Genomic DNA, 26579 nt, shown 5'->3' with positions numbered 1-26579 from the left:
TCAATCAAGAAGAGTCAACATGGTTTTATGAAGGGGATATCAGGTTTGACAAATTTGCTGGAGTTCTTTGAGAATGTAACGAGTAGGGTGGTTAAGAGGGAACCAGTGGATGTAGTGTATTTGTATTTCCAGAAGGCATTCGATAAGGTACCACATAAAAGGTTACTGCACAAGATAAAAGTTCACGGGGTTGGGGGTAATATATTAGCGTGGATAGAGGATTGGCTAACTAACAGAAAATAGAGTCGGGATAAATGGGTAATTTTCCGGTTGGCAAACAGTAACTAGTGGGGTGCCGCAGGGATCAGTGCTGAGGCCTCAACTATTTACATAAGAACATAAAGAACATAAGAACATAAGAATTAGGAACAGGAGTAGGCCATCTAGCCCCTCGAGCCTGCTCCGCCATTCAACAAGATCATGGCTGATCTGGCTGTGGACTCAGCTCCACTTACCCGCCCGCTCCCCATAACCCTTAATTCCCTTATTGGTTAAAAATCTATCTATCTGTGATTTGAATACATTCAATGAGCTAGCCTCAACTGCTTCCTTGGGCAGAGAACTCCACAGATTCACAACCCTCTGGGAGAAGAAATTCCTTCTCAACTCGGTTTTAAATTGACTCCCCTGTATTTTGAGGCTGTGTCCCCTAGTTCTAGTCTCCCCGACCAGTGGAAACAACCTCTCTGCCTCCATCCTATCTATCCCTTTCATTATTTTAAATGTTTCTATAAGATCACCCCTCATCCTTCAGAATTCCAACGAGTAAAGACCCAGTCTATTCAATCTATCATCATAAGGTAGCCCCCTCATCTCCGGAATCAGCCTAGTGAATCGTCTCTGTACCCCCTCCAAAGCTAGTATACCCTTCCTTAAGTAAGGTGACCAAAACTGCACGCAGTACTCCAGGTGCAGCCTCACCAATACCCTGTACAGTTGCAGCAGGACCTCCCTGATTTTGTACTCCATCCCTCTCGCAATGAAGGCCAACATTCCATTCGCCTTCCTGATTACCTGCTGCACCTGCAAACTAACTTTTTGGGATTCATGCACAAGGACCCCCAGGTCCCTCTGCACCGCAGCATGTTGTAATTTCTCCCCATTCAAATAATATTCCCTTTTACTGTTTTTTTTCCCAAGGTGGATGACATTTTCCAACATTGTATTCCATCTGCCAAACCTTAGCCCATTTGCTGAACCTATCTAAATCTCTTTGCAGCCTCTCTGTGTCCTCTACACAACCCGCTTTCCCACTAATCTTTGTGTCATCTGCAAATTTTGTTACACTACACTCTGTCCCCTCTTCCAGGTCATCTATGTATATTGTAAACAGTTGTGGTCCCAGCACCAATCCCTGTGGCACACCACTAACCACCGATTTCCAACCCGAAAAGGACCCATTTATCCCGACTCTCTGCTTTCTGTTAGCCAGCCAATTCTCTATCCATGCTAATACATTTCCTCTGACTCTGCGTACCTTTATCTTCTGCAGTAACCTTTTGTGTGGCACCTTATCGAATGCCTTTTGGAAATCTAAATATACCACATCCATCGGTACACCTCTATCCACTATATACTATCCACTATCCACTATAATCTATATTAATGACTTGGATGAAGGGACTGAGTGTAATGTAGCCAAGTTTGCTGATGATACAAAGATGGGTGGGAAAGCAAATTGTGAGGAGGACACAAGAAATCTGCAAAGGGATATAGACAGGCTAAGTGAGTGGACAAAAATTTGGCAGATGGAGTATAATGTGGGAAAATGTGAGGTTATCCACTTTGGCAGAAAAAATAGAAAAGCAAATTATAATTTAAATGGAGAAAAATTGCAAAGTGCTGCAGTACAGAGGGACCTGGGGGTCCTTGTGCATAAAATACAAAATTTAGTATGCCGGTACAGCAAGTAATCAGGAAGGCAAATGGAATGTTGGCCTTCATTGCGAGAGGGATGGAGTACAAAAGCAGGGAGATCCTGCTGCAACTTTATAGGGTATTGGTGAGGCCGCACCTGGAGTACTGCGTGCAGTTTTGGTCACCTTACTTAAGGAAGAATATACTAGCTTTGGAGGGGGTACAGAGACGATTCACTAGGCTGATTCCGGAGATGAGAGGGTTACCTTATGATCATAGATTGAGTAGACTGGGTCTTTACTCGTTGGAGTTCAGAAGGATGAGGGGTGATCTTATAAAAACATTTAAAATAATGAAAGGGATAGACAAGATAGAGGCAGAGAGGTTGTTTCCACTGGTCGGAGACACAAGAACTAAGGGGCACAGCCTCAAAATACGGGGGAGACAATTTAAAACCGAGTTGAGAAGGAATTTCTTCTCCCAGAGGGTTGTGAATCTGTGGAATTCTCTGCCCAAGGAAGCAGTTGAGGCTAGCTCATTGAATGTATTCAAATCACAGATAGATAGATTTTTAACCAATAAGGGAATTAAGGGTTATGGGGAGCGGGCGGGTAAGTGGTGCTGAGTCCACGGCCAGATCAGCCATGATCTTGTTGAATGGCGGAGCAGGCTCGAGGGGCTAGATGGCCTACTCGTGTTCCTAATTCTTATGTTCTTATGTTCTTATGTTCTTTATTGCAAGGGGGGTGGAGTATAAAAGCAGGAAAGTCCTGCCACAACTGTACAGGGTATTGGTGAGGCCACACCTGGAGTACTGCATGCAGTTTTGGTCTCTGTATTTAAGGAAGGATATATTTGCATTGGAGGCTATTCAGAGAAGGTTCACTAGGTTGATTCGGAGATGTAGTTGACTTATGAAGATTGGTTGAGTAGATTGGTCCTATACTCATTGGAGTTGAGAAGAATGACGTGATCTTATCGCAACATATGAGGGGGCTCGACAAGGTGGATGCATAGAGGATATTTCCACTCATAGGGGAAACTAAAACTAGGGGGCATAGTCTCAGAATAAGGGGCCGCCCATTTAAAACTGAGATGAGGAGGAATTTCTTCTCTCAGAGGGTTGTAAATCTGTGGAATTCTCTGCCATAGTGAGCTGTGGAGGCTGGGTCATTGAATATATTTAAAGCGGAGATAGACAGATTTTTGTGCGATAAAGGAATAAAGGGTTATGGGGAGCGGGCAGAGAAGTGGAGCTGAGTCCATGATCAGATCAGCCATGATCTTATTAAATGGTGGAGCTGGCTCGAGGGGCCGTATGGCCTACTCCTGCTCCTATTTCTTATGTTGTTATGTTCTTACGCCGCCACTTGATTTCCTTGCCTTTGGTAGGCAGAAGAATATATGTTCTATCAGACCATGTATCAAGCTATAGACCACTATAGAACAGTGGCTTTATAAATCTAACAATTTATCTCGTGTTATTTTTTAAAAGGCCTCTGAAATATACTTAACATTTCACTGTGAATATTTAGCTTTGCACATCGCCAGCTAAACTGGCTTTAAAACACATTCTCATCTGAAACATTTGAGACAGTTTATTGAAATTATACAGATAAACAAACAGTAGTCAGTGCAAACAGTAGGGGAGAAATTCAATTTGTGCCAAAAATGGGCACAAAATCAGCATACCAACTGCTCTGTATGCCCAATGATCTTCGCGAGAGGTGACTCAGATTGATGCTCATGCCTTATTTATGAATGGTGAGCTGCCAGCACTAGTCGAGCTATTTAGTGGCAACTCACCAACTGGAGGGGGCAGATGGGGGGTTGGTGGAGGAGGGTGGTAAATCGGGGCGCAGTGATGCCATTTCAAAGCAGCCTGTACTTCTTTAAAGGGATGTGTATTTTGGCTGTTTTGAATAAATGCTTTCAATCATTGCTGTAAAGTGAAGATGACGGCTAGAACAAGTTTTACATGATGCTCCGATTTTCACACGCCGCTCTGGATGTCCTCATGGAGGAGATGACCAGGAGAAGGAGCTGCTTTTCTAGAGTGGCCAGAAGTGGGGAAACAGGCTAGTGTGAGGAACATTGCACCCAGGACCTGGCACACCATACCAGGGAGCTGACAAGGACAGATACAGGATTACCATCCCTACATTAGAAGAGACTGTGCTGGAACTAGTTCACCACAGGCGGAGTGTCACAACTAGCAAGGCTGGAGAATATGCTCTGCAGAGCTTTTGATCACCCGACCCTCCTTTTCTCTTCTCGCTGAACTCTCGCTCTCACATATTCTCCACAACAAAGTGGTGCTGCTATAAGATGTCTCTCATCTGTTTCTGCTAACCCTTGAGCATCACTTTTCTTTCTTGTTCCATCAGAAGTAATAGACCCAGTTGCAACAATAGGAGGAAGCCATTCAGCCCCTTGAGCCTGCTCTGCCATTCAATTGGATCATGACTGATCTGTACCTCTACTCCATTTGATTGCCTTTGTTCCATATCCCTGGATACCCATACCTAACAGAAATATATTAAGCTTGGCCTTGAAAATTTTAGTTGATCCAACATCCATAAACTTTTACCACCAAGTCAAAAAGCGCTTCCTAATTTTACTCCTGAACGACTGACTCTAATTTTAAGATTATACCCCCTTTTTCTGAACTCCTACATCAGAGGAAATAGTTTCTCTGTATCTACCCTATCAAATCCCTTTATCATTTTAAAGGGAACCTCAACTAGGTCATCCCGCAACCTTCTGAACTCAAGGGAATCCAATCAAGTTTATGCGATCTGTCCTCAGAATTTAGCCCTTTAAGCCCTGGTATCATTCTGGTAAATCTGTGTTTTACCTCTTCCAAATATAGTTACAACACTGGTGTCTACCTGACAAAGTGGAAAATTGCCCAGGTAAATCCGGTCCACAAAAAGCAGGACAAATCCAATCCAGCCAATTACCGCCCCTTCAGTCTACTCTCAATCATCAGCAAAGTGAAGGGAGGTGTCATTGACAGTGCTATCAAGTGGCACTTACTCACCAATAACCTGCTCACTAATGCTCAGTTTGGGTTCCATCAGGGCCATTCGGTTCCAGACCTCATAACAGGCTTGGTCAAATCAGGGACAAAAGAGCTGAATTCCAGAGGTGAGGTGATAGTGACTTCCCTTGACATCAAGGCAACATTTGACCGAGTGGCATCAAGGAGCCCTCGTAAAATTGAAGTCAATGGGAATCGGGGGGAAAACTCTCCACTGGCTGGAGTCATACCTAGCACAAAGGAAGATGGTTCTCAGCTCCAGGACATCGCTGCACAAGTTCCTCTGGGCAGTGTCCTTGGCCCAAGCATCTTTAGCTGTTTCATCAATGACCTTTCCTCCACCGTTGTAAGTTCAGAAGTGGGGATTGTCATGTATCTTACATTATTATATATAACTGTATCCTAACATGCTATACATGACTGTAATAAGATATAACCTGTAACCACCAGCATACCTTACCACCACGTGTGCACTTGCAAGACACAGGTATATAAGGGCAGGTCTCAGGCAAGTGCAGCATTCCAGAGCTGTGAAATAAAGGTGCAGGTCCAGAGTGACCTTGACTTCACTACATGCCTCGTGTGAATCTTTACTGAGGGGACAGGACTTTACAAGGATGTTCGCTGATGATTGCACAGTGTTCAGTTCCAATGGCTACTCCCCAGATAATGAAGCAGTCTATGCCTGCATGCAGCAAGACCTGGACAACATTCAGGCTTGAGTTGATAATGGTAAATAACATTTGCGCCACATAAATGTCAGGCAATGTCCATCTCCAACAAGAGAATGTCCCTTTGTAACGTTCTGTTCCCAACTATACAACTTAGCATCATCTGCAAACTTGGATATATAACTATCTATTCCTCCAACTATGTCATTAATATAAAAGGATAAAAAATGAGAACCCTGAGGAACCACTTGTCACATCCCACTAATCAGAACATTTCCCTTTATCACTACTCTCTGTCTCCCAACTCCCAACCAATTGCCAACCCATTTCACGGTCACTTTCAATTCTGTGCACTTTTTTGCTAATAATCTCTTGTGTTGGATATTATCAATTGCTTTTTGTATATCCATATCATAATCATCATCATCATCATAGGCAGTCTCTCAAATTCGAGGAAGACTTGCTTCCACTCTAAAAGTGAGTTCTCAGGTGACTGTACAGTCCAATACAGGAATTACAGTCTCTGTCACAGGTGGGACAGACAGTTGTTGAAGGAAAGGTTGGGTGGGGAGTCTGGTTTGCCGCATGCTGCTTCCGCTGCCTGCGCTTGTTTTCTGCATGCTCTCGGAGACGAGACTCGAGGTGTTGAGCACCCTCCCGGATGCTCTTCCTCCACTTAGGGTGGTCTTTGGCCAGGGATTCTCAGGTGTCAGTTGGGATGTTGCACTTTTATCAAGGAGGCTTTGAGGGTGTCCTTGAAATGTTTCCTCTGCCCACCTGGGGCTCGCTTGCCGTGGAGGAGTTCTGAGTAGAGCGCTTGCTTTGGGAGTCTTGTCAGGCATGCAGACGATGTGGCCCGCCCAACGTTGCTGGTCAAGTGTGGTCAGTGCTTCGATGCTGGGGATGTTGGCCTGATCGAGAACACTGACGTTGGTGTGTCTATTCTCCCAGGTTGGTGCGTCTATCCTCCAGGCTTTTTGTATAGCCATATAGACACCATCCAATGACTCTCCTATCCACCATGTGAGCTACCTCTTCAAAACAGTCAACTAAATTAGTCAGATATGACCTACCCTTCACAAATCCATGCTGACTCACTTTGATCAGCCCACACTTGTCCAAGTGCTTAGTCACTCCTGTCTCTGATTATAGATTCCAGTAACTTCCCCATAACTGATGTTAAACTGACAGGTCTGTAGTTACCTGGTCCCTATCTGCACCTCTTCTTAAATAATGGAATGACAATTACAATTTACCAGCCCGATGGCACAATTCCTGAATCTCGAGCTTTGGAAAATTATGACTAACACATCTGCAATTTCCTCATTTACTTGAATTAATCCTCTGGGATGGAAACCATCAGATCTTCGAAATTTGTTTACCTTGCATCCCAATTTTTTCTCCTTCACAATTTGTTCAGTTACATTGAATCTATTAAGTTCCTCCCTTTTATTTTAGGTCCTCTTCCTCCACTGTGAAAATAGATAAGAGTATTCATTTAACAAGGAAGAGGACTATGTTCCTTGGATTTATGAAGGGGAAATCATGCTTGACAAATCTTCTAGAATTTTTTGAGGATGTAACTATAAGAGTGGACAAAGGAGAACCAGTGGATGTGGTGTATTTGGACTTTCAAAAGGCTTTTGACAAGGTCCCACACAAGAGATTGGTGTGCAAAATTAAAGCACATGATATTAGGGGTAATGTATTGACGTGGATAGAGAACTGGTTGGCAGACAGGAAGCAGAGAGTCGGGATAAACGGGTCCTTTTCAGAATGGCAGGCACTGACTAATGGAGTGCCGCAAGGTTCAGTGCTGGGACCCCAGCTATTTACAATATACATTAATGATTTAGACGAAGGAATTGAATGTAATATCTCCAAGTTTGCAGATGATACTAAGCTGGATGGCAGTGTGAGCTGTGAGGAGGATGCTAAGAGGCTGCAGGGTGACTTGGACAGGTTAGGTGAGTGGGCAAATGCGTGGCAGATGCAGTATAATGTAGATAAATGTGAGGTTATCCACTTTGGTGGCAAAAACAGGAAGGCAGAATATTATCTGAATGGTGAGATTAGGAAAAGGGGAGGTACAACAAGACCTGGGTGATATGGTTCATCAGTCATTGAAAGTTGGCATGCAGGTACTGCAGGCGGTGAAGAAGGCAAATGGCATGTTGGCCTTTATAGTGAGAGGATTTGCGTATAGGGGCAGGGAGTTCTTACTGCAGTTGTACAAGGCCTTGGTGAGGCCACACCGTGAATATTGTGTACAGTTTTGGTCTCCTAATCTGAGGAAGGACATTCTTGCTATTGAGGAAGTGCAGCAAAGGTTCTCCAGACTGATTCCCGGGATGGCAGGACTGACATATGAAGAAAGACTGGATCGGCTAGGCTTATATTCACTGGAATTTAGAAGATTGAGAGGGGATCTCATAGAAACATATAAAATTCTGACAGGATTGGACAGGTTAGATGCAGGAAGAATGTTCCTGATGTTGGGGAAGTCCAGAACCAGGGGTCACTGTCTAAGGATAAGGGGTAAGCCTTTAGGACCGAGATGAGGAGAAACTGCTTCACTCAGAGAATTGTGAACTTGTGGAATTCTCTACCACAGAAAGTTGTTGAGGCCAGTTTGTTAGATATATTCAAAAGGAAGTTAGATGTGGCCCTTACGGCTAAAGGGATCAAGGTGTATGGAGAAAAAGCAGGAATGGAGTACTGAAGTTGCATGATCAGCCATGATCATATTGAATGATGGTGCAGGCTCGAAGGGCCAAATGGCCTACTCCTGCACCTATTTTCTATGTTTCTAAGACACACCATAAGTCGACCTTAATCTTGCAGACACCAGCTCAGAAATTGGCAAGCATAGTTTTGAGGGTCAGTTAGAGAGGACCGCACTGGGAAATCCATCCAACACATGTGCAGGATCAAGGGCAGGGAGAAAGGATGGTCCACTGATGGAAGTTGCTTGCCAGAAGTTAGGTTCACATCTTAGCCCTGTTGCAAACGACACAATTGATTTAATTTCACAGGCACTGAGAGTGGCATTGGTTTCATGGGAGAGGCACCTGCTGTCCTAAGGACGACAGCATGCTTGATCCCCTGCCTGCCTCTCAGCCTGTGCTCATGTTTGTGCCAGCTGGATCAAACTGCCCTGGCTGTCACCGAGATGCTGTAGTCTGGATCCGGGTCCATTGCAGCTAGAGGTCGCCCGCCATGGCCATCTGAAGTGCCCTCAGTGGATGATCAGCAACCTCCCATGGTGGCCATGGTGGGTGGTTTAGGCACCCAATGATAGACCCCTTTCAAAATGTTGCTGGCCTCTTAATCAGTGTTAACGTGGCAGTAACAATACCATCGCCATTTTGAGACCGTTACTGCCCATTAATGCCAGACAATAGAAGTGAAAATTGACCCCATTGTGTGCAAATTTTTTGCCCACTCTAGAACTGGGTTACTGACAATTTTGGGGCATATTTTCCACTCTCCTGACTCCAATCCCCCGACCCAGGCTCCAATCCCCCACCCCGGCCTCCGATCCCTCTTCCAAACTTCGCTCAGTCTTCCTTCATGTCGCACTGGCCCGCTCTTCATTGGCTGGCCATTTGTGTCATGCTGGCTTGATGTTAATGAGGCCTGAAACCCAATATCAGGGGCACCTTGAGCATCACCATTCAAGTGCAGGGACATCATTCGACCAAAAATGGGTGTGCCTGAATTTCAACCCCATCATTTTTAATCTATTTTAATACTGGCAAGAAGTTGAGTGCTTAAATGCCCCTTGTTTCTTTGTTAACAATAAAATGTTACTGATATTTTAATGGCAATGAGTAGTTAGTTAGTTAGAGTCTCTTCTGCCTTTGGCACATGAGGCAATCCATTTCTTGCACTGTTGTCTGTCCAGAGCACGGTATTTGACTGCAGTCAGAGTATCATGCCTTACATCCAGCAGATCATGATGCCCCACAGTTGATGTTTATATTTGCAAGCCTGTTACAGACTCATCTCTGGGTTGTTTTTGTAACGAAAGGCATTTTATGTGGACCGGTCATTAGCCTGATTCACAATCACTGCCAGGACCACTGCGAGACTGCCTTTAGTCTGGCTCTTACCTTACGACTTGTCTGGCTTGGGTGGCTCTACCAGAAGTTATACCCTTGCCAGCATTGCTCTCAGGTCATAGGAACATTCAGCACACCAGTGTGCAGTCTCTAGCGAAGACAGTGAGTCGAGCAGTATGCAAACCTGCAAGCATGCATCCCCAGAGCTCAGTTCTTTCTGGCCAGAGAACAATAAATTGTCTCTGCATCACTAACTAGGTACTGCTAACAAAAGGTGGCTATACTGGCAGTTCTGTGAATGAGTGGAAATAAAAATGGGTGTTTTAGAGAATAGCATTTCCTCCTAACAGTATTGGTCTCATCCTGCAGCACAGAAGTGTCCAAGATTTTTGTTTTCATAGGTGCATAGCACAGAGTCTTGCAGGATACGTACAAAGTTGAAATCACAGTTCACATTAATAATCTCAAATTATTGATACAATCAGATCTTGTTTTTCTGGTTTAGGATTTATCCATTAAAGCGGCAACAGCACTAAGTCCTTTCCAAATCTCCAGCCCAACACAATTCAAACAGGACAGACCAAAATCAAATTGAAAAGAGTTGCCCAAATGTCCAGGATTTCCAGGCCGCATGTGGTGCATGGATTGTGGTTTGAGTACTCCTACTATAGCACACCAAGAACAATGTCCAGAAGCACAGAATAATTATTCTCATTTAACACATTTAATAGTGCACTTGACGGTTATAACTGTACAGACATACAAAGATATAAACACTTTCTTGGTTCTTTATACCTTAGCTTTTAGATAGTGAAATATTTACAATTTAAAAGAAAAACTCGAGGTACAAAAAAAGTATAATTGAGGTATAAATACGTGAATACTTAAATAATTAATAACATGCGTTATCCCTATTTGGCAGTATGCAGCTAGACATGTATACGCGTTTACAATACAATGGTATATACAGGGACATCAAATTCTACAAATACCAATCAAATTCTTGTAACAAACACACAGAAAGATAAGCTAGTGTTTTAAAGTGAAGGGACAACACTGATATAATTACTGATAACATTGTTCTCATTGCCACAAATTTCACTAAAAGCTCTTTACATAACACTGAATGGTAAATATTTTAAACAATATTAGATAAATCCTTCTTTTAATTTCTGCTTATTAAGGGCTCCAGCACCCACACATTAAAAAGGGTAATTGAATTCCCAATGGCAATATTTGTATTAACTACATTCCATTTAAAGCCTCAAACAAACAGCAATGTTACAGTAAAACCTGTACAAAAGACCACCTTCTCTGAGAGGACCACTTGGCAACTAGCATCCTGTGATTGTTAATAAAACCTCATGATTGTCAAGTGAGGATGAAAAACAAATTAAAAATGAAAACAGAAGTAAAAAAATTAAACTTAAAAGTTATCTTTAATGTCAGAATTATTTCACTAACAGAGTTGGGGATCTTCCATTGCACACCATTACAAATATTATCTGATACCATGAATAGTAATACTAGGTGGGAATTAAGGAATGTTTGGTTCTATTACGAAAAATACTGAAGACCCAATAACGCAGGTGGTAAGAACCTTGAGTGTATCATTTAGTGGTCAGTCACACAAGTGTGATATGGCCACAGCTCAGTCCCCATGCTCATGTGTTTTACACTACACCTGCACACCCAGAAACAGTCTTAAAGTGGCCATTTTATGTGTGTAATGCCATAGTTCTGATCCCATAAATAAGACAGCGTCCATATCTTACAATCAAAGAAAAACTCACTCATCGTACACCCGCGCTTGTGATGAATATAGCAAAATATTAATAGGCTGTATTAAGACATGAGCCCTGAAAATCAGGGCCATTCAGGCAGATTTCCCACAGTAATGTTGGCAGGACTCTGCCAGAATGCGAGATCCCTCCTTGCGCCTAAGTTTCTGAGGTGGCCTTGTGGGGGTGGAGCCTCTGCTTGTCCTTTCCCAGAGTGTCATCATAAGTGGGAATTCTGAACATTGGAGTCCCTGTGCCCCCAGCCTTCTCTAGGATCTGGCGTGTAGTTGATGGGGGTCAGACCAGCGATACTGACTTATCTCCTGGTGGTTGTGGATCCCACCTGGGAGTCCAGGCCAGAATCTTAGCCTGGACTGCAAAAGATTTGGCAAACAATTTTTAGTCATTTTTTAATCTATTTCCTCTCAGGACATGGACAGTGTTGGCAAGGCTGCATTTAATGCCCATTCCTAGTTGCAGCAAGATGGTGGTGACTGGATTCTTGAATAAGGATTGTTTGTCAGTCAAGTCAAACATGTGGAGTGGGACTGGAGTCACATGTAGGCTAGATTGGGTAAGGGTGGCAACTTCTCTTCCCTCAAGGCCATTAGTGAACTAGTTGAGTTTTTACCACAATCAGTAGCATCCATGATCATTTTGTTCTTTGTGGTACCCTGAGTATTTCTAGATTTATTCAATTCGACTTCCATAACTTGCCCTGGTGGGATTTGAACTCGTAACTTCAGGATTGCTGGTCCAGTGCAATAACCACTATGTTAACACATCCTTTTATAAACTGACCCCTGGCAATGAAGGCCACCTATACCCTATTTTTGGGGATAACCTGGCATTCCCCACCTTTGGCCTGATGCCAATTGCGGGTGCCCCAGATGCGGCCCTAATGGTGCGAATGGTCACTACTATGATAATTAAGGAATCTCCCTCTGTCCCCATGAACTTTAGTGAGGTCAGCTGCGGATGTCTGGGGCAGACGTATTTCAGCACAAGCCAAGATATGGCTTCCAGTGATTTTCAAAGTCAGATTCAAGAGGGTACAAATTGCCCTGGTTCAATGTTTTTTACCGCAGCTGTGGTTCAGGTCGACTCAGATCGACTCTTTTGGGAAATTCCGCTCTTTGCTGCTTTTTTGTTTTTATCCGGAAGTCGGTCATAATGGGGACGGTGACTACAACTGAGGGGCAAAAATGTGGCGGTGACAGCAACTGAGGGGTGGAAGTTGGAGGTGGGTGTGGAGTCACCGCGCGATTATGTCATTGCAGCGCCGCGTCATCGTGGCTCACCCCTTCACTTAAAGCGGGGGCCTCTGCACTTGTTAAACTTCGGTCCACTGGGCCACTAGGGAGGGTTTCGGCCAGGCAGTGGCCTGGCACCCAAGAGAGGGTACCAGGCTGCCTGGTGATGGCCCGGCCAAACCCGGGGGCATAATTGTCGGGTGGACCTGGTAGTTGGCCGGAAAAAAAACTTGGCGTCAGCGGCAGTGAGCCCTTCCCTTCACTGAACCACCGGGCGGGCCGAAGATTTTCCGAGGAGAATGTCGCTGTTGTTGTGTTAGATCGGCGGTGCGCACGGTGATGACATGCTTAACACCGATCGGCAGCAGAGGAGCGGTAAGGAGGGGATCGGGGCATCGCCGGGAAAACTCGGGAGGGCAATTGGGCGAGCAGCGACTATTCCACCGAAAGTCACCGGCCACTCTACTCCGCAGCGTGGCCACCCATTTGCGGTGATAACAGGCCTTAAGGAAAGCGGAAATTTTGGCCCCAAGCAGTTTTTCAGCAAAAGCTGACCTATTAGAATATAGAAGGTAAAATATCCAACTTGACACATTTTTCTGCTTCAGAGGTGGACACAGAATGAAAAAGGGTTGCATTTTACTCTAAAACTATTTTAGTATGACTTGTATAAGTAGCATGCCAACACCTAAAAAGGCTAACAGTGCCACAATATATAAGTGTGACTTATATATCAGCGGCACCAGGCCCCCTATAACTTTCTGCATATAGGCCCAGAATTTTCTGTTTCACAACAGTTTCTATTATTGTTTTTAAAAGATACAACACTTCGTACTCCATGCTAAAAGCAGTTTTGCAATGTTATGCCCTTGCCTTGGATAGAATAAACTCCATGCTGATTGTTAAAAATGTCGCACAGTGTAGTTGTGGGTTGTATATATAAATGTTCTGTAGCATTAAATGCCATCAGTTGACTGTTTAATTGATATGTTTCTGTCCCAATAAGCTTTCAGGACCACATAAGGCCCTCATCTAGTGGGTAATACAAAGGATATGGTATTGTTCATCAAAAAACCCAGCCCTTCTACTTTGAAGATATAGCTGGAGTCCATCAGTGTGTTCAAACAACATTTAGAGGGAACATCAAAGTTGTTACTTTGTTCCAACCAAACCCTCTCCTTATCCCTGCCAGTAGAAAATGGACTGTGTTGTTGGTAGGTAGAACTGCCATCAGTGGTAACCTGTTAGAATCCACCATGAGGAAAAATCCAAGCTCTGGTGGGAAAAAAGTGGCCCTAAAGTGGTCTCCATTGTCTTTCACTTCAAATACTATATTGACAGGTTTAACTGTACTGGACACTCATTGATTGACGGACATAATTCTGCCATGCCAGTGCTTTCCGAGCAAGCAGTGTACCAGACACCGTTCCTTACCCAATCTCTCACTTTTCAGCTCCTCAGAAACACATGCTCAAGCACACACTCCTCCAGATGCACTATGCTAAATGGATAACTGAACCAAGCAAGCACAACAGAAATGCACAACTCTGGAAAATACAACAATGCTCCATAAACTATGAAGATATAAAATGAAATATAAAAAAAAGGAAATCACGTGAACACACCAGGATATTCTTTTACATATGCATGATTTATATTACACAAAATGCTTGATGCTTCATAGAAGCAATTGTGGCCCCTAAACAAGCAAGTGCAAAACATGTTTGCACTTCACTTTTCTCAAAGGACCATTAGTCCCATCCAAGTATTCCAGTAAAGGCCTATATGACAGCCCTCATGTATGAATTAAGCAGCTTTTTAAAAGTATATCGCTACAGTCATAATTAAGAATTCTATTAAAAATAAAATAATTAATTCAAGGTCTGAATGTGCAGGCCTCCATTATAAACGTGTAATTCAGGTCCACCACAGTTTCCTAACAAATATATACGGCTGTTCTTTGAAGCACCGTGCTTCAGAGTTAACATACTAGCTCATTGGAAGTAGTCTCCTAATGCTTGGTTTCATGACTGTCGGAGCCGGGAATATTAAAAGAGTCTCGTATTCTAACAATTTCTGCTGCGCACAAGTGTCCAAATGCTTTATTGTACCATTCCGGCATCCGTCCCCTGAAACAAATGATACAAAATATTATTTAACATTTGCAACACTGATTTAAAAATCTAAACAACACATATTTGATTATGAAAGGCAGTCCCTCGGAATCGAGGAAGACTTGCTTCCACTCTTAACATGAGTTCTTAGGTGGCTGAACCTAATACAAGAATCATAGACTATGTCACATGTGGGACAGATAGTCGTCGAGGGAAGGGGTGTGTGGGACAGGTTTGCCGCATGCTCTTTCCGCTGCCTGCGCTTGATTTCTGCATGCTCTCGGGCGGCGATGAGTAAAAAACTATATTGCGTTGACAAAACTCTATAATAGAAGTCAGAAGACTGTCCCAGGGCCATGTGTTTGTAGTTGAAGGTAGCCCAGACTCTGACAGCAGGGTTGTTGTGTAAATGAGGCTGCACTAGTGCCTCTATGGAGGCCCAGCTCAATAGTGGTTCCCGCCTTGCTCTGCCGCAGATGCACCACTGCTGCTGGCAAATGTAAGCAGATGCTGCTGCCACAATTTTGTTCTGGCTCTGGACAGGCTGAGTTCGCCAGAACAGGCCAGCAATGCAGCTTTGCAACAGGATTTACATGGAAGCAAAATTTGTTTGGTTGACTCAATACATTATTATTATTATTGTAATTTACCGCTGGATTTATTTGCAACTCTTGGTGCCACCATAAGCAATATGGATAGTCCTCTGGATACTTCTCATAGATTGCACTTTTATTTAAACCATACTAGGGTTTGTTGAAAATTGGTGCTGTTCTTGTACAAATGCTTAATGTGCTTGGATCAAATTGCTCTCTGCACTATATGATCAAAAAATTTGGGACATTTAAGCATGTAAATCATTTAAATTATGCACCATGTGTGTCTTAACATTTTTTCATTCATATAAGGGCAGATTTTCCAACCAGCGTGGTACCTGTATAAACTTTTACCTCGGTCACACTAAATTCCACGCTGCATTTTAACATAGCAGCGAATCTGTTTCAATAAATGTGTTAAAAAAGGGCAGAGAGAGATTTAGTATGAGCTGTCTAACGTTTTTATACAGCAGTGGTTGGAAATATACCTCTATAGTACTAACTAATACTACACAAAAAAACACCCTGTCAATACCTTGTGTCTATCCTACACAAGTACGTCAGCTTGGATTTTCCTGACCCGCAGGGTTCGATCAGATATCGTGAGGTAAGAGCATTAGCTCGGACGCCCCCAACCACTGGTGTCCCATTGTGCTCCACCGAGGTGGTCACCAATGCACAGCTCCCCTTGGGCAAGTTTGTTCTCCAAGTCCTGAAAAAAAACATGAAATACATTAATGTTATAAACAGAAGAATTACAAGGTAAAATCAAATATTCAAGAAAATCCTATTTCTAGAAACATTCCTATAAACCTGTTTCTGCAAACTATTTTCCTGTTTTCCCTCCTCTTCTCCTGAAAGAACAGACTCGTTCTACAGCACAGCAGCTCACCAGAAAGCCACACAAGTAGCCATTCTTCGTGTGTGAACCTTTTCAACTGTCTGGAACATCATAGCTGATCCTGATACTGCCTTTCGCCAAATTGCCGTATACGTGCACTTTCTGGAGGATGCCGTTGGACAGTAACAAAAACCTTAGGTGATTGTTTTCCTGTTCCCTAGCCCAGGGAAATAGAAACCAATTGTGGTGCCTACTGCCATCTAGCTGAGATCAGCTAACTCATACACACCAGGGATCATAAGAACATAAGAATTTAGGAACAGGAGTAGGCCATCTAGCCCCTCGAGCCTGCTCCGCCATTCAATAAGATCATGGCTGATCTGGCCGTGGACTCAGCTCCACTTACCTGCCCGCTCCCCATAACCTTTAATTCCCTTAATTCCCTAGCAACTTCCTGTTTTGTATTGGAGAAACTTTTTCAACAATGCAGTCATTGCAAGGCAATGCTGGCTAATCTAAAGCTTCTTTCTTTCACCTTGCAGATGATACTTAGATGAGTTTTTTTTTAATAAGTTTACCTTATGAGCACATAATCTCTGGTTGGGTGTGGAGCCATACTGCTTTGCACATAATGATAAATATCCGTTTGACTATTCAAACTTTCAATGACTTTTGAACTAAGAAGGTCATCATCCCAGAGTTGACGGTCCCGCAGTATCCGCCAGAGAACATCTTCTGGGGCAGCAAGAATCTCAATGCAAGCCTTCCACAATTTTAGAGGAGGTCCGTCACAAACCTGGTCAAAAAAATTGCATTTTAAATCTTTTTATTCTTCATAAAATGCAGCCAAAATAACCATTTTTTTGTAATCTATTTTGCCTAAAAATGACTGCTAGCCATACTGTCCTTGAAATTCGGTAGGAGACTAAGGGATAAAAATTGCCCCCCTCCCGAAACGGGGCGCACGCACCCCGTCTGAATGGTTTTTATCGCAGCTGCGGTTGAGGTTGCTTCTTGAGCACCATTCCACTCTTTGTTGTTTTTTTTTCCCTTCGATTTGGAAGTCGCTCTTAATGCAACACCTGAGGGACGGAAGGTGGGGCGGTGCGAAGTGACCGTTTCAATGACGTCATCATGGCGCCAGGTCACGAAGGCTCTCCCCTTCACTTAAAGGAGAGGGTCTCCGCGATTTTAAAACTTAGGCCCACTGGACCGCCAGGGAGGGTTTCAGCCGGGCCAGCGGCCTGGCACCCTCCTGTTGTCGGCCCTGCCGAATCCAGGGGCATAATAGTCAGGCTGACATGGCAGTCGGCGACAAAAAACAACATGGCGGCAGCAGCAGTGTATCCTCCCCTTTAAAGGAAGCTGCACTGCCGTTGCAGAAGGCCACAGCCTCACTGGACCTCCGGAAAAAACAGGTTTTGTCACTGCCGGGCGGGCGAAAGATTTTCAGAGGGGAATGTCGCCGTCGAGGGTTTAGATTGGAGGTGTGCACAGTGATGACGTGCTTACCGCGGATCGGCAGCAGCACAGCAGTTGGGGGGGGGAATCGGGGCACCGCCGGGAAACCTCGGGAGAGCAATTGGACTATCAGTGGCCATTCCATGAAACATCGGCGGCCACTCCACTCCGCAGTGTGGCCGCCGATTTGCGGTAATAACAGGCCTTAAGGTGAGGGGCAATTTCGGCCTCTAAATTTTGCTGGCCTTGGCAGGCAGGCGTCAAATATGAGCCGCAAGTGGCACTTGCCCGTGCGTTCTATGCAAATGAGGTGTCCTCCCAATGACTTCGTAAACTCAAGCAAGGGTCAGTATTGAAAAGCACCTGCGGGCGCAATCAAGGCACATCCATTAGGATTTTACCCTGTGGAATTCCGGAGTCATTGTTCATTCCTGGATGAAAGTGGCCAATTTAGCTCAAATATGCTTTTAGATTTCCAGTACTCTTTTCACCTTTGAAATGATTTTCACTATCCAACCACCTTTCTTTTTTAAACAAAGCTCTGACACACACTTTATTTGCAAGCTCAGTTCACACTGGTAAAGGTATACAGGTGCAGTGTCGAGAATCCAGAACCCTCGGGACCGAGGCCGTTCTCGATTCCGGGCTTTTCCGGACTTTCGATCGTCTTTCTGACGTCACGAACCCGGAAACACCTGAGCCCAGGTTCGGGTATTTCCGGAATTCAGAATGTCAGAAAGAGCCGGGGGGGGTGGGGGGGGGAGGGGGGTTCCCCGCCGAGGAGCTGTTCGGGCCACTGGCCCTGTCGGTGAGATCGTCGGGCAAGGCCACGCCGCCAAGGAGTTGTTCGGACGGCGAGTTAAGGGGAGCAGCAGCGAGCGGGGTAAGGCGAGGGGCCGTGAGGCGGGGCCCGAGGTCAGGTAGCGGTGGGACCCCGAGGTTGGCAGGGTTGGCGGGTCCGGATTCCGGAACATTTTACGGACTCCGGGCGACCCTGCCACCGATCAGTCTGGAGTCCGGAACATTCCGGATTTTCTACGCTGCACCTGTATTGCTATTGCAGTCTATTGTTGTATTCCTCTTTAATCAATAGTAAGTACCTTTTTGTAGGCCAGCTCTGCTGACTCTGATGTTGAACAGTTGACCCAGCCTTTAAACTTGTCTTTGGCCTCCTTCAGCAGAGTATCAATGTAATTCTGCAGATAAGTCCGGTAGTCAGAAGATGCACCCTTGTTTGTTTGGCCCAGCTCCTCCAAACTGACTGGCTGCAAATCCTGCTCCATGTAGGAGTTACGGCAATGGCTCATCATTTCCTCTGGAATCTAAAGAACAAAAATATCCCCACACTTATTATACCGTCAACAAATATGGCTGCTACTATATTATGGCTTTTTTAATTCAGTTCTGGACAATTAGCATCTATGAGTCAGCTCCCAGTGTCTACGCTGAGTAATCTGGCTCCCTTATGCTGGTGGCAGACTCAAATTAGTTGACATCAAAAACTGGGTCTACAAATCTGCCGTCAGGATAAGAGAGCTGAATTTAGTACTGCAAATGCAGCGAGCCTGCTCCTGAATCTAAATTAAATGTTGCCAATATAAAAGCAGCTTATGACATGCAGATTTGACTACAACAGGCACCTTCTAAGGTGCATTTATACTATAAATTTAGTTAGCCTTGTCCCAGTGGTAGCACGCTAGCCTTTGAGTCAGAAGGTTATGAGTTTAAGCCCCACTCCGGAGACCTGAACACGTAATCTAAGTTGACACTTTAGAGCAGCACTGCCAGAGCTGCTGTTTTGGGTGAGACATTAAACTATCTCAGGTGGATATAAGAACATAAGAACATAAGAAATAGGAGGAGGAGTAGGCCATACGGTCCCTCGAGCCTGCTCCGCCATTTAATAAGATCGTGGCTGATATGATCATGGACTGCTAAAAGATCCTACGTCGCCAATTAAAGAAGATAAGGGGAGTTTTCCCAGTGCCCTAGCCAACATTTATCTCTTAACTAACACCAAAAACAGATTATCTAGTCATTTATCTCATTCCTGTTTGAGGGACCTTGCTGTGCACAAATTGGCTGCTGGATTATATAAATTACAACACGGACTAATTCATTGGCTATGAAGAACTTTGGGACATCTTGAGATCGCAAAAGGTGCTATATAAATGCAAGCTTTCTTTCTTCTCAAAACAGTATAAACTAATCCAAAATTCAAAATAGTGCATTTAGCTAGGTTGCTGATGTATATTGAATGATGTGGACTAACTATTTACTCAGGAATCTCTGCATAGATTTTGTTAATTCCCATATATTCTCTTATCTTAAAAGTGATAATTATCAAAGTCTAAAATAAGTTTAAGTTCAAATACAACTCGGAGATTGGTAAGGCCTTGCATGGGATCAGGGGGCAGGAAGGTTCCTAGTCCATTGGCAGGAAGTCCATTGGCTTCAGGACTTTTTAATTGCTGTTGGAGTGCCATGAGTGTGGGGGGGATGGTTATCAGTTCTATTGCTTCTGGATGCTCTAGGGGCCCCTGCAGCCTCATGCCAGCTTTTGGGGGACACCTCTCAGCTTTTAAAAAAATTATTTTTTCCTGGGATGTGGCTGTCACAGGCAAGGCCTGCATTTATTGCCCTTGAGAAGGTGGTGGTGAACCGCCTTCTTGAACCACTGCAGTTCCTGTGGTGAAGGAACGCCCATAGTGCTGTTCGGGAGGGAGTTCCAGAATTTTGACCCAGCAATCTTGAAAGAACGATTATATATTTCCAAGTCAGGATGGTGTGCAACTTGGAGGGGAACTTGCAGGTGATGGTGCTCCCATGCGCCTGCTACCCTTGTCCTTCTAGGTGGTAGAAGTCGTGGGTTTGGGAGGTTCTGCCGAAGAGGCCTTGGCGAGTTGCTGCAGTGCATCTTGTAGATGATGCACACTGCAGCCACGGTGCGCCGGTGGTGGAGGGAGTGAATGTTTCAGGTGGTGTATGGGCTGCCGATCAAGCGGGCTGCTTTATCCTGGATAGTGTCGAGCTTCTTGAGTGTGATTGGAGCTGGGCAAGTGGAGAGTATTCCATCACACTCATGACTTGTGCTTTGTAAATGGTGGAAAAGCTTTGGGGAGTCAGGAGATGAGACATTTGCTGCAGAATACCCAGTCTCTGACCTTTTGTGGCTGGCCCAGTTAAGTTTCTGATCAATGGTGACCTGCAGGACCTCTCCATTTGGTCAACCCATGGTGATACAAGATGGGAGGAAGGCTGGGAATGCCCCGTCCTGTCATATATGGCATGGTTACACTGGGATTGCACCAACTGTGACTGTAGGTCCAGTCCTGTCTATTATGGGAAACTCCCAGGCAGCATAGATAGGGGCGACCAGACTCAAAGGCTCTCTGCTTGCATCTCCTCTTTGCTGTGCCTGGCCACTGAGCAGTCCCAGCCTCAGTGAAGAGCAAATTCTAACATGTCATGTTTGCAAATAATTGGCTAAATACTGCTTGCATTGCAAGGTCCTGCAAATCCACTGGGAGGATTGATGCACCAACATCAGTGTTCTCGCTCAGGTCAACATCCCCAGCATCGAAGTATTGACCACACTCAATCAGCTCCGTGGAGCGGGCCACATCGTCCGCATACCTGACACGAGATTCCCAAAGTAAGCAAGCCCCAGGTGGGCAGAGGAAATGCTTCAAGGACACCCTCAAAGCCTCCTTGATAAAATGCAACATCCCCACCGACACCTGGGTGTCCCTGGCCAAAGACTGCCCTAAGTGGAGGAAGAGCATCCGTGAGGGCGCTGAGCACCTCGAGTCTCGTCACCGAGAACAACTAGAAAACAAGCGCAGACAGCGGACGGTGCGTGTGGCAAACCCAGACTCCCCACCCACCCGTTCCTTCAACCACTGTCTGCCCCATCTGTGACAGAGATTGTAGATCCCGCATTGAACTCCTCAGTCACCTGAGAACTCAGTTTTGGGTGGAAGCAAGTCATCCTCGACTCCGAGGATGAAATACTGCTGGGTCTGGAATAAAAAAGATCACAATCACAGCACACCTTGAAAAGCTTCTTGCACTCAGCGATCATGTGGGCCAGACCTTGGGTAGCAGCCAAGTTTTCATTCAGGTCCTTCTGGTCAGGTTTGCCCAAGCTTTGTTTCCTCTGTATCACTCTAGATTAAAAAGGAACAAGGACCTCATTAATACGTAGTGACCAATGAACAATAGCACAGACACCTAGGTGCCAGCACAGGTTATTTGCTGAATTGGACAAAGGATCAGTAAACAGCAGCAAACCCTGCAAACTTACACAAGAATCAACGATAAACACACTCGATTTACGACTCACACTTACTTGCGTGGGAGTAAAAATTCTTCCACTCTAGTAACCCTACAGCAATTTGTCTGCGCTTTAGGAGCCGTCCTGAAATGGGACTTGTCTTTCATTTAAATGAGTTAGTGTACTGCACGGCAAGGTCAAGGTTTTATTTTAATTAAGGTCTTTGAGGCAGTGGTGCAGCATGAGGTCAGTGCTTAAACTGTCATATCGGAACACGTCCTTATCAGTTTTACCCACTGATAGATGACAACTTTACACAATAGGTCCATACAACAAATAATTAGGAAGGACACCATAAAGAAGGCATTTTCATACTGGCGCTGTTTTAGTTTGGCAGTCTGTCAGCTGCTTCCTGGTGCTTACATAATGGAATTTGCACCCTTATCTAAGAGATGAATTTCTCATTTATGCTGTTTTTCCTGTGTTTACTACAGCTCTTCCGCTGAAATTACAGTGGCAAGCGGGAGAAACCTGCAATTCTGCTGCAAGGATCTTCCCCTGTATATGTAGATATGTGTTATTGGTCTCCCTGTGCGTCTGTATGTATATTACTGATCTCCCCCTGTAAACGTTTGGATATCTGTATTACTGGTCTTGCCAGCTCATTTTACGTCTCTCCCAATTTTTATTTCCATTGAAGTCACCCATTTCACACTATCACACAAAGTCAAGATCTACCCCAATGCGAGTTACTGGTTTCCTTGTGTTTCTATCTGTATGCAACTGATTTTCCCATGCAAAGGTGTGGATCTGTGTTCCTGCTCTCCCTGTGTCTGTATATCTATATTATCAATCTCCCTGTGTATCATGGGCGACTTTAATCTACATATAAATTGGGCTAACCAAACTGGTAGCAATATGGTGGAGGAGAATTTCCTGGAGTGTATTAGGGATGGTTTTCTAGACCAATATGTCGAGGAACCAACTAGAGGGCTGGCCATCCTAGACTGGGTGATGTGTAATGAGAAAGGACTAATTAGCAATCTTGTTGTGTGAGGCCCCTTGGGGAAAAGTGACCATAATATGGTAGAATTCTTTATTAAGATGGAGAGTGACACAGTTAATTCAGAGACTAGGGTCCTGAACTTAAGGAAACGTAACTTCGATGGTATGAGACGTGAATTGGCTAGAATAGACTGGCGAATGATACTTAAAGGGTTGACAGTGGATAGGCAATGGTAAATATTTAAAGATCACATGGATGAACTTCAACAATTGTACATCCCTGTCTGGAGTAAAAATAAAACGGGGAAGGTGGCTCAACCGTGGCTAACAAAGGAAATTAAGGATAGTGTTAAATCCAAGGGATCAAGGGGTATGGAGAGAAAGCAGGAAAGGAGTACTGAGGTGAATGATCAGCCATGATCTTATTGAATGGTGGTGCAGGCTCGAAGGGCCGAATGGCCTACTCCTACACCTATTTTCTATGTTTCTATGTTTCTATATGTGTGGATGTGTGTTAATGATTCCCTATTCTTGTGTACCGAAAACTAGCTAATCTTTAAGCAGAAATAATTTTTTTATTTAAAAAAAAAAGCACACAACCTCTGTTCCTAGAAATGAATCAGTACCTGGGAGAGGAGTTTTCTCTCTTGAGAGTGTTGAGGTGGAACAGTGAAGGGGCCAGGCAGACTGCAAGGTTCGTAGGTGTCATCTGGTTCTCTTCTACGACAGCTGCGACATCACTGAGGAAATAGAGGAGAGTCTGCAGGGCCTCGCGATTCTCATCAGGCAGCAGCATGATACCAGCCTGGATTGCCTGGAGACGCTGATCCTTTGGGACATCTGCAGCACAAAATTCATTTTTTGTAAGACAACATTTAGTTTTCAGACTTGAATGAGAAAAAGTTAAAGGCGCCTTAATGGTTAAAGAAAGAAAAACTTGCGTTTATGAAGCATCTTATTGGAATAACTCAAATTGCTTCATGTACAATGAATTACTTTGAGATACAATGACAGTTGTTATGTGTGTATTCACTAACAGGCCGAGCACAAAGCTACTAACTGAGTAGCGTGACTCACTAAAGGATGGCTGTTGAGAGAAGTGAAAATGAAAATGGAAACAGATGCATTCTTCGCAACCAAGCCACTTTCAGTTTAAATTGATAAATGCACTGCCCAGTTTGAACTGATCTGCAGAGACTAGGAATCCTCTGGTTCAGCGACAATAACTTGAATATATATAGTACCTGTAACATAGCAAAAAATGTCCCCAAATTAGTCTGTTCCATTCAAATGAGCTGATGTCAACCAGGCCAACAGTACAGTACGGGCGATACAATTGGCAGTCAAGCTTTCGGAACACAGATTGGGGAAAAAGTTAGCCACTTTCCTGTTCCTGATTGCTAACTGGTCACTTCAGGGGAGGAGCGAGAGAACATTAGAGAAGAAAATAAAAGGTATTTCTACAAATTGAAACAATTTTCAACAGTTATCTTGTTCCTTGGGCCTTTGTTTTTCTGCCCTGTGTTTGTAACGTGATGCTTTTATTTTGTGCAGAAAGGCAAGCCATAGTACCCTGCTACCACAGTGCACATAATAAGCTTGACAAATTCAACACACATTAATTTACCTCAAACAGATGAAACAACTTCCTTTTTTGTTCTGAAGCGCATGGGTAGTTATATGTTTTTATTAGGAGGTGAAGGATAATGAAATACATGATGATTGATGAGCCTATACAGGGTTACTTTGTTTTCCTTGTGCAATGAGCTGAGCTGAAAATACATGTAAACTGTTTCAGGCAGAACACTATAACACAATCCTGATACTCTGGGCACATACATCACCGTCAAAATATACATTATCCTCAAAATACACATCATCTTCAAAATATGCAGTGCCTCAAAATATATAACACCCTCAGAATATTTACATAGGAACAACAAAAAATAAGTCAGCAGGGACATTTAAACAGTGATCTCTAAGACCTTTACACTTATAAAGTGTTTATGAAATCACAGCGTCCTTAACACCCGAGAATACAGTACCACTTTCGCAACTTATCAGATGGAATTGCCAAATTATGACGTGACATTATTAAACCTTTGCCACCTTTATGAATTTCAGAAATACCAAAATAAATTTTATTTGGTAGTTTACAAGTGCAAAACACGATAACATAAATTGTGCTCAAATGTATCATCTCGTCACTTGCTCATGACATTATTGTGGTCAAAATGAAACATGGCCTCTCCACTTTCCCAAAGAAAACACCTATTCCTGAAGAGAGTGGCCCCAGACTTCCGCTGGACCTGGACAAAGTTAACAGGGTCAGGAGGAGGTCCCATGATTTAAATGCCTTTGGCAGGCTAGGATTGCATCTGGGGGGTCCTCTGCCAAAGATACCTTTAAATTTAGCCAAAGAGTCCTGGACCATGGGGGTAGCTGATTTGTGATCCCCACTTGGAGACATCTTTCAGCTACCCCAAGACCCTCTTTCTAAAACGGGGAAGGTGGCTCAACCGTGGCTGTCAAGGGAAATTAAGGATAGTGTTAAATCCAAGGAAGAGGCATATAATTGGCCAAAAAAGCTGCAAACCTGAGGAATGGGAGAATTTGTAATACAGCAGAGGAGGACAAAGGATTTAATGAGGAAGGGGAAAATAGAGTATGAGAGGAAGTTTGCTGGGAACATAAAAACTGACTGCAAAAGCTTCTATAGATATATGAAGAGAAAAGGATTAGTGAAAACAAACATAGGTCTCTTGCAGTCAGATTCAGATGAATTTATAATGGGGAACAAAGAAATGGCGGACCAGTTAAACAAATACTTTCGTTCTGTTTTCATGAAGGAAGACACAAATAACCATCCGGAAATACTAGGGGACCGAGGGTCTAGTGACAAAGAGGAACTGAAGGATATCCTTATAAAATGGGAAATTGTGTTAGGGAAATTGATGGGATTGAAGGCTGATAAATCCCCGGGGACTGATAGTCTGCATCTCAGAGTACTTAAGGAAGTGGCCCTAGAAATAGTGGATGCATTGGTGATCATTTTCCAACAGTCTATCGACACTGTCAGTTCCAATGGACTGGAGGGTAGCTAATGTAACACCACTGTTTGATAAAGGAGGGAGAGAGAAAACGGGTAATTATAGACTGGTTAGCCTGACATCAGTACTGGGGAAAATGTTGGAATCAATTATTAAGGATGAAGTAGCAGTGCATTTGGAAAGCAGTGACAGGATCGGTCCAAGTCAACATGGATTTATGAAAGGGAAATCATGCTTGACAAATCTTCTGGAATTTTTTGAGGATGTAACTAGTAGAGTGGACAAGGGAGAACCAGTGGATGTGGTGTATTTGGACTTTCAAAAGGCTTTTGACAAGGTCTCACACAAGAGATTGGTGCGCAAAATCAAAGCACATGGTATTGGGGGTAATGTATTGACGTGGATAGAGAACTGGTTGGCAGACAGGAAGCAGAGAGTCAGGATAAACGGGTCTTTTTCAGAATGGCAGGCAGTGACTAGTGGAGTGCCGCAGGGCTCAGTGCTGGGACCCCAGCTATTTAAAATATACATTAATAATTTAGATGAAGGAATTGAGTGTAATATCTCCAA

At 44.0% G+C, this 26579-nt stretch overlaps 1 protein-coding gene across 3 annotated transcripts in view; it reads right to left on the bottom strand.

The window, feature by feature from the left end:
• Nucleotides 1-10340: 10340 nt before the first annotated feature.
• Nucleotides 10341-26579, bottom strand: part of dlc1 (DLC1 Rho GTPase activating protein) — a 696855-nt gene continuing 680616 nt past the window's right edge. For all 3 annotated transcript variants that reach the window (XM_070869823.1, XM_070869827.1, XM_070869824.1), the window contains 6 exons: nt 23586-23799; nt 21733-21847; nt 18779-19000; nt 16796-17013; nt 15912-16088; nt 10341-14798 (listed from right to left, as the gene is read on the bottom strand). In XM_070869823.1, the coding sequence (XP_070725924.1) occupies nt 14681-14798; nt 15912-16088; nt 16796-17013; nt 18779-19000; nt 21733-21847; nt 23586-23799 (1064 nt within the window). In that variant the 3' untranslated portion in view covers nt 10341-14680. The remainder of the gene's footprint in view (nt 14799-15911; nt 16089-16795; nt 17014-18778; nt 19001-21732; nt 21848-23585; nt 23800-26579) is intronic.

The sequence above is a fragment of the Pristiophorus japonicus genome, chromosome 2 (genome assembly GCF_044704955.1).
Source record: "Pristiophorus japonicus isolate sPriJap1 chromosome 2, sPriJap1.hap1, whole genome shotgun sequence".
Classification (NCBI taxonomy): domain Eukaryota; kingdom Metazoa; phylum Chordata; class Chondrichthyes; family Pristiophoridae; genus Pristiophorus; species Pristiophorus japonicus.
This window is presented reverse-complemented; position numbering and strand designations above follow the sequence as displayed.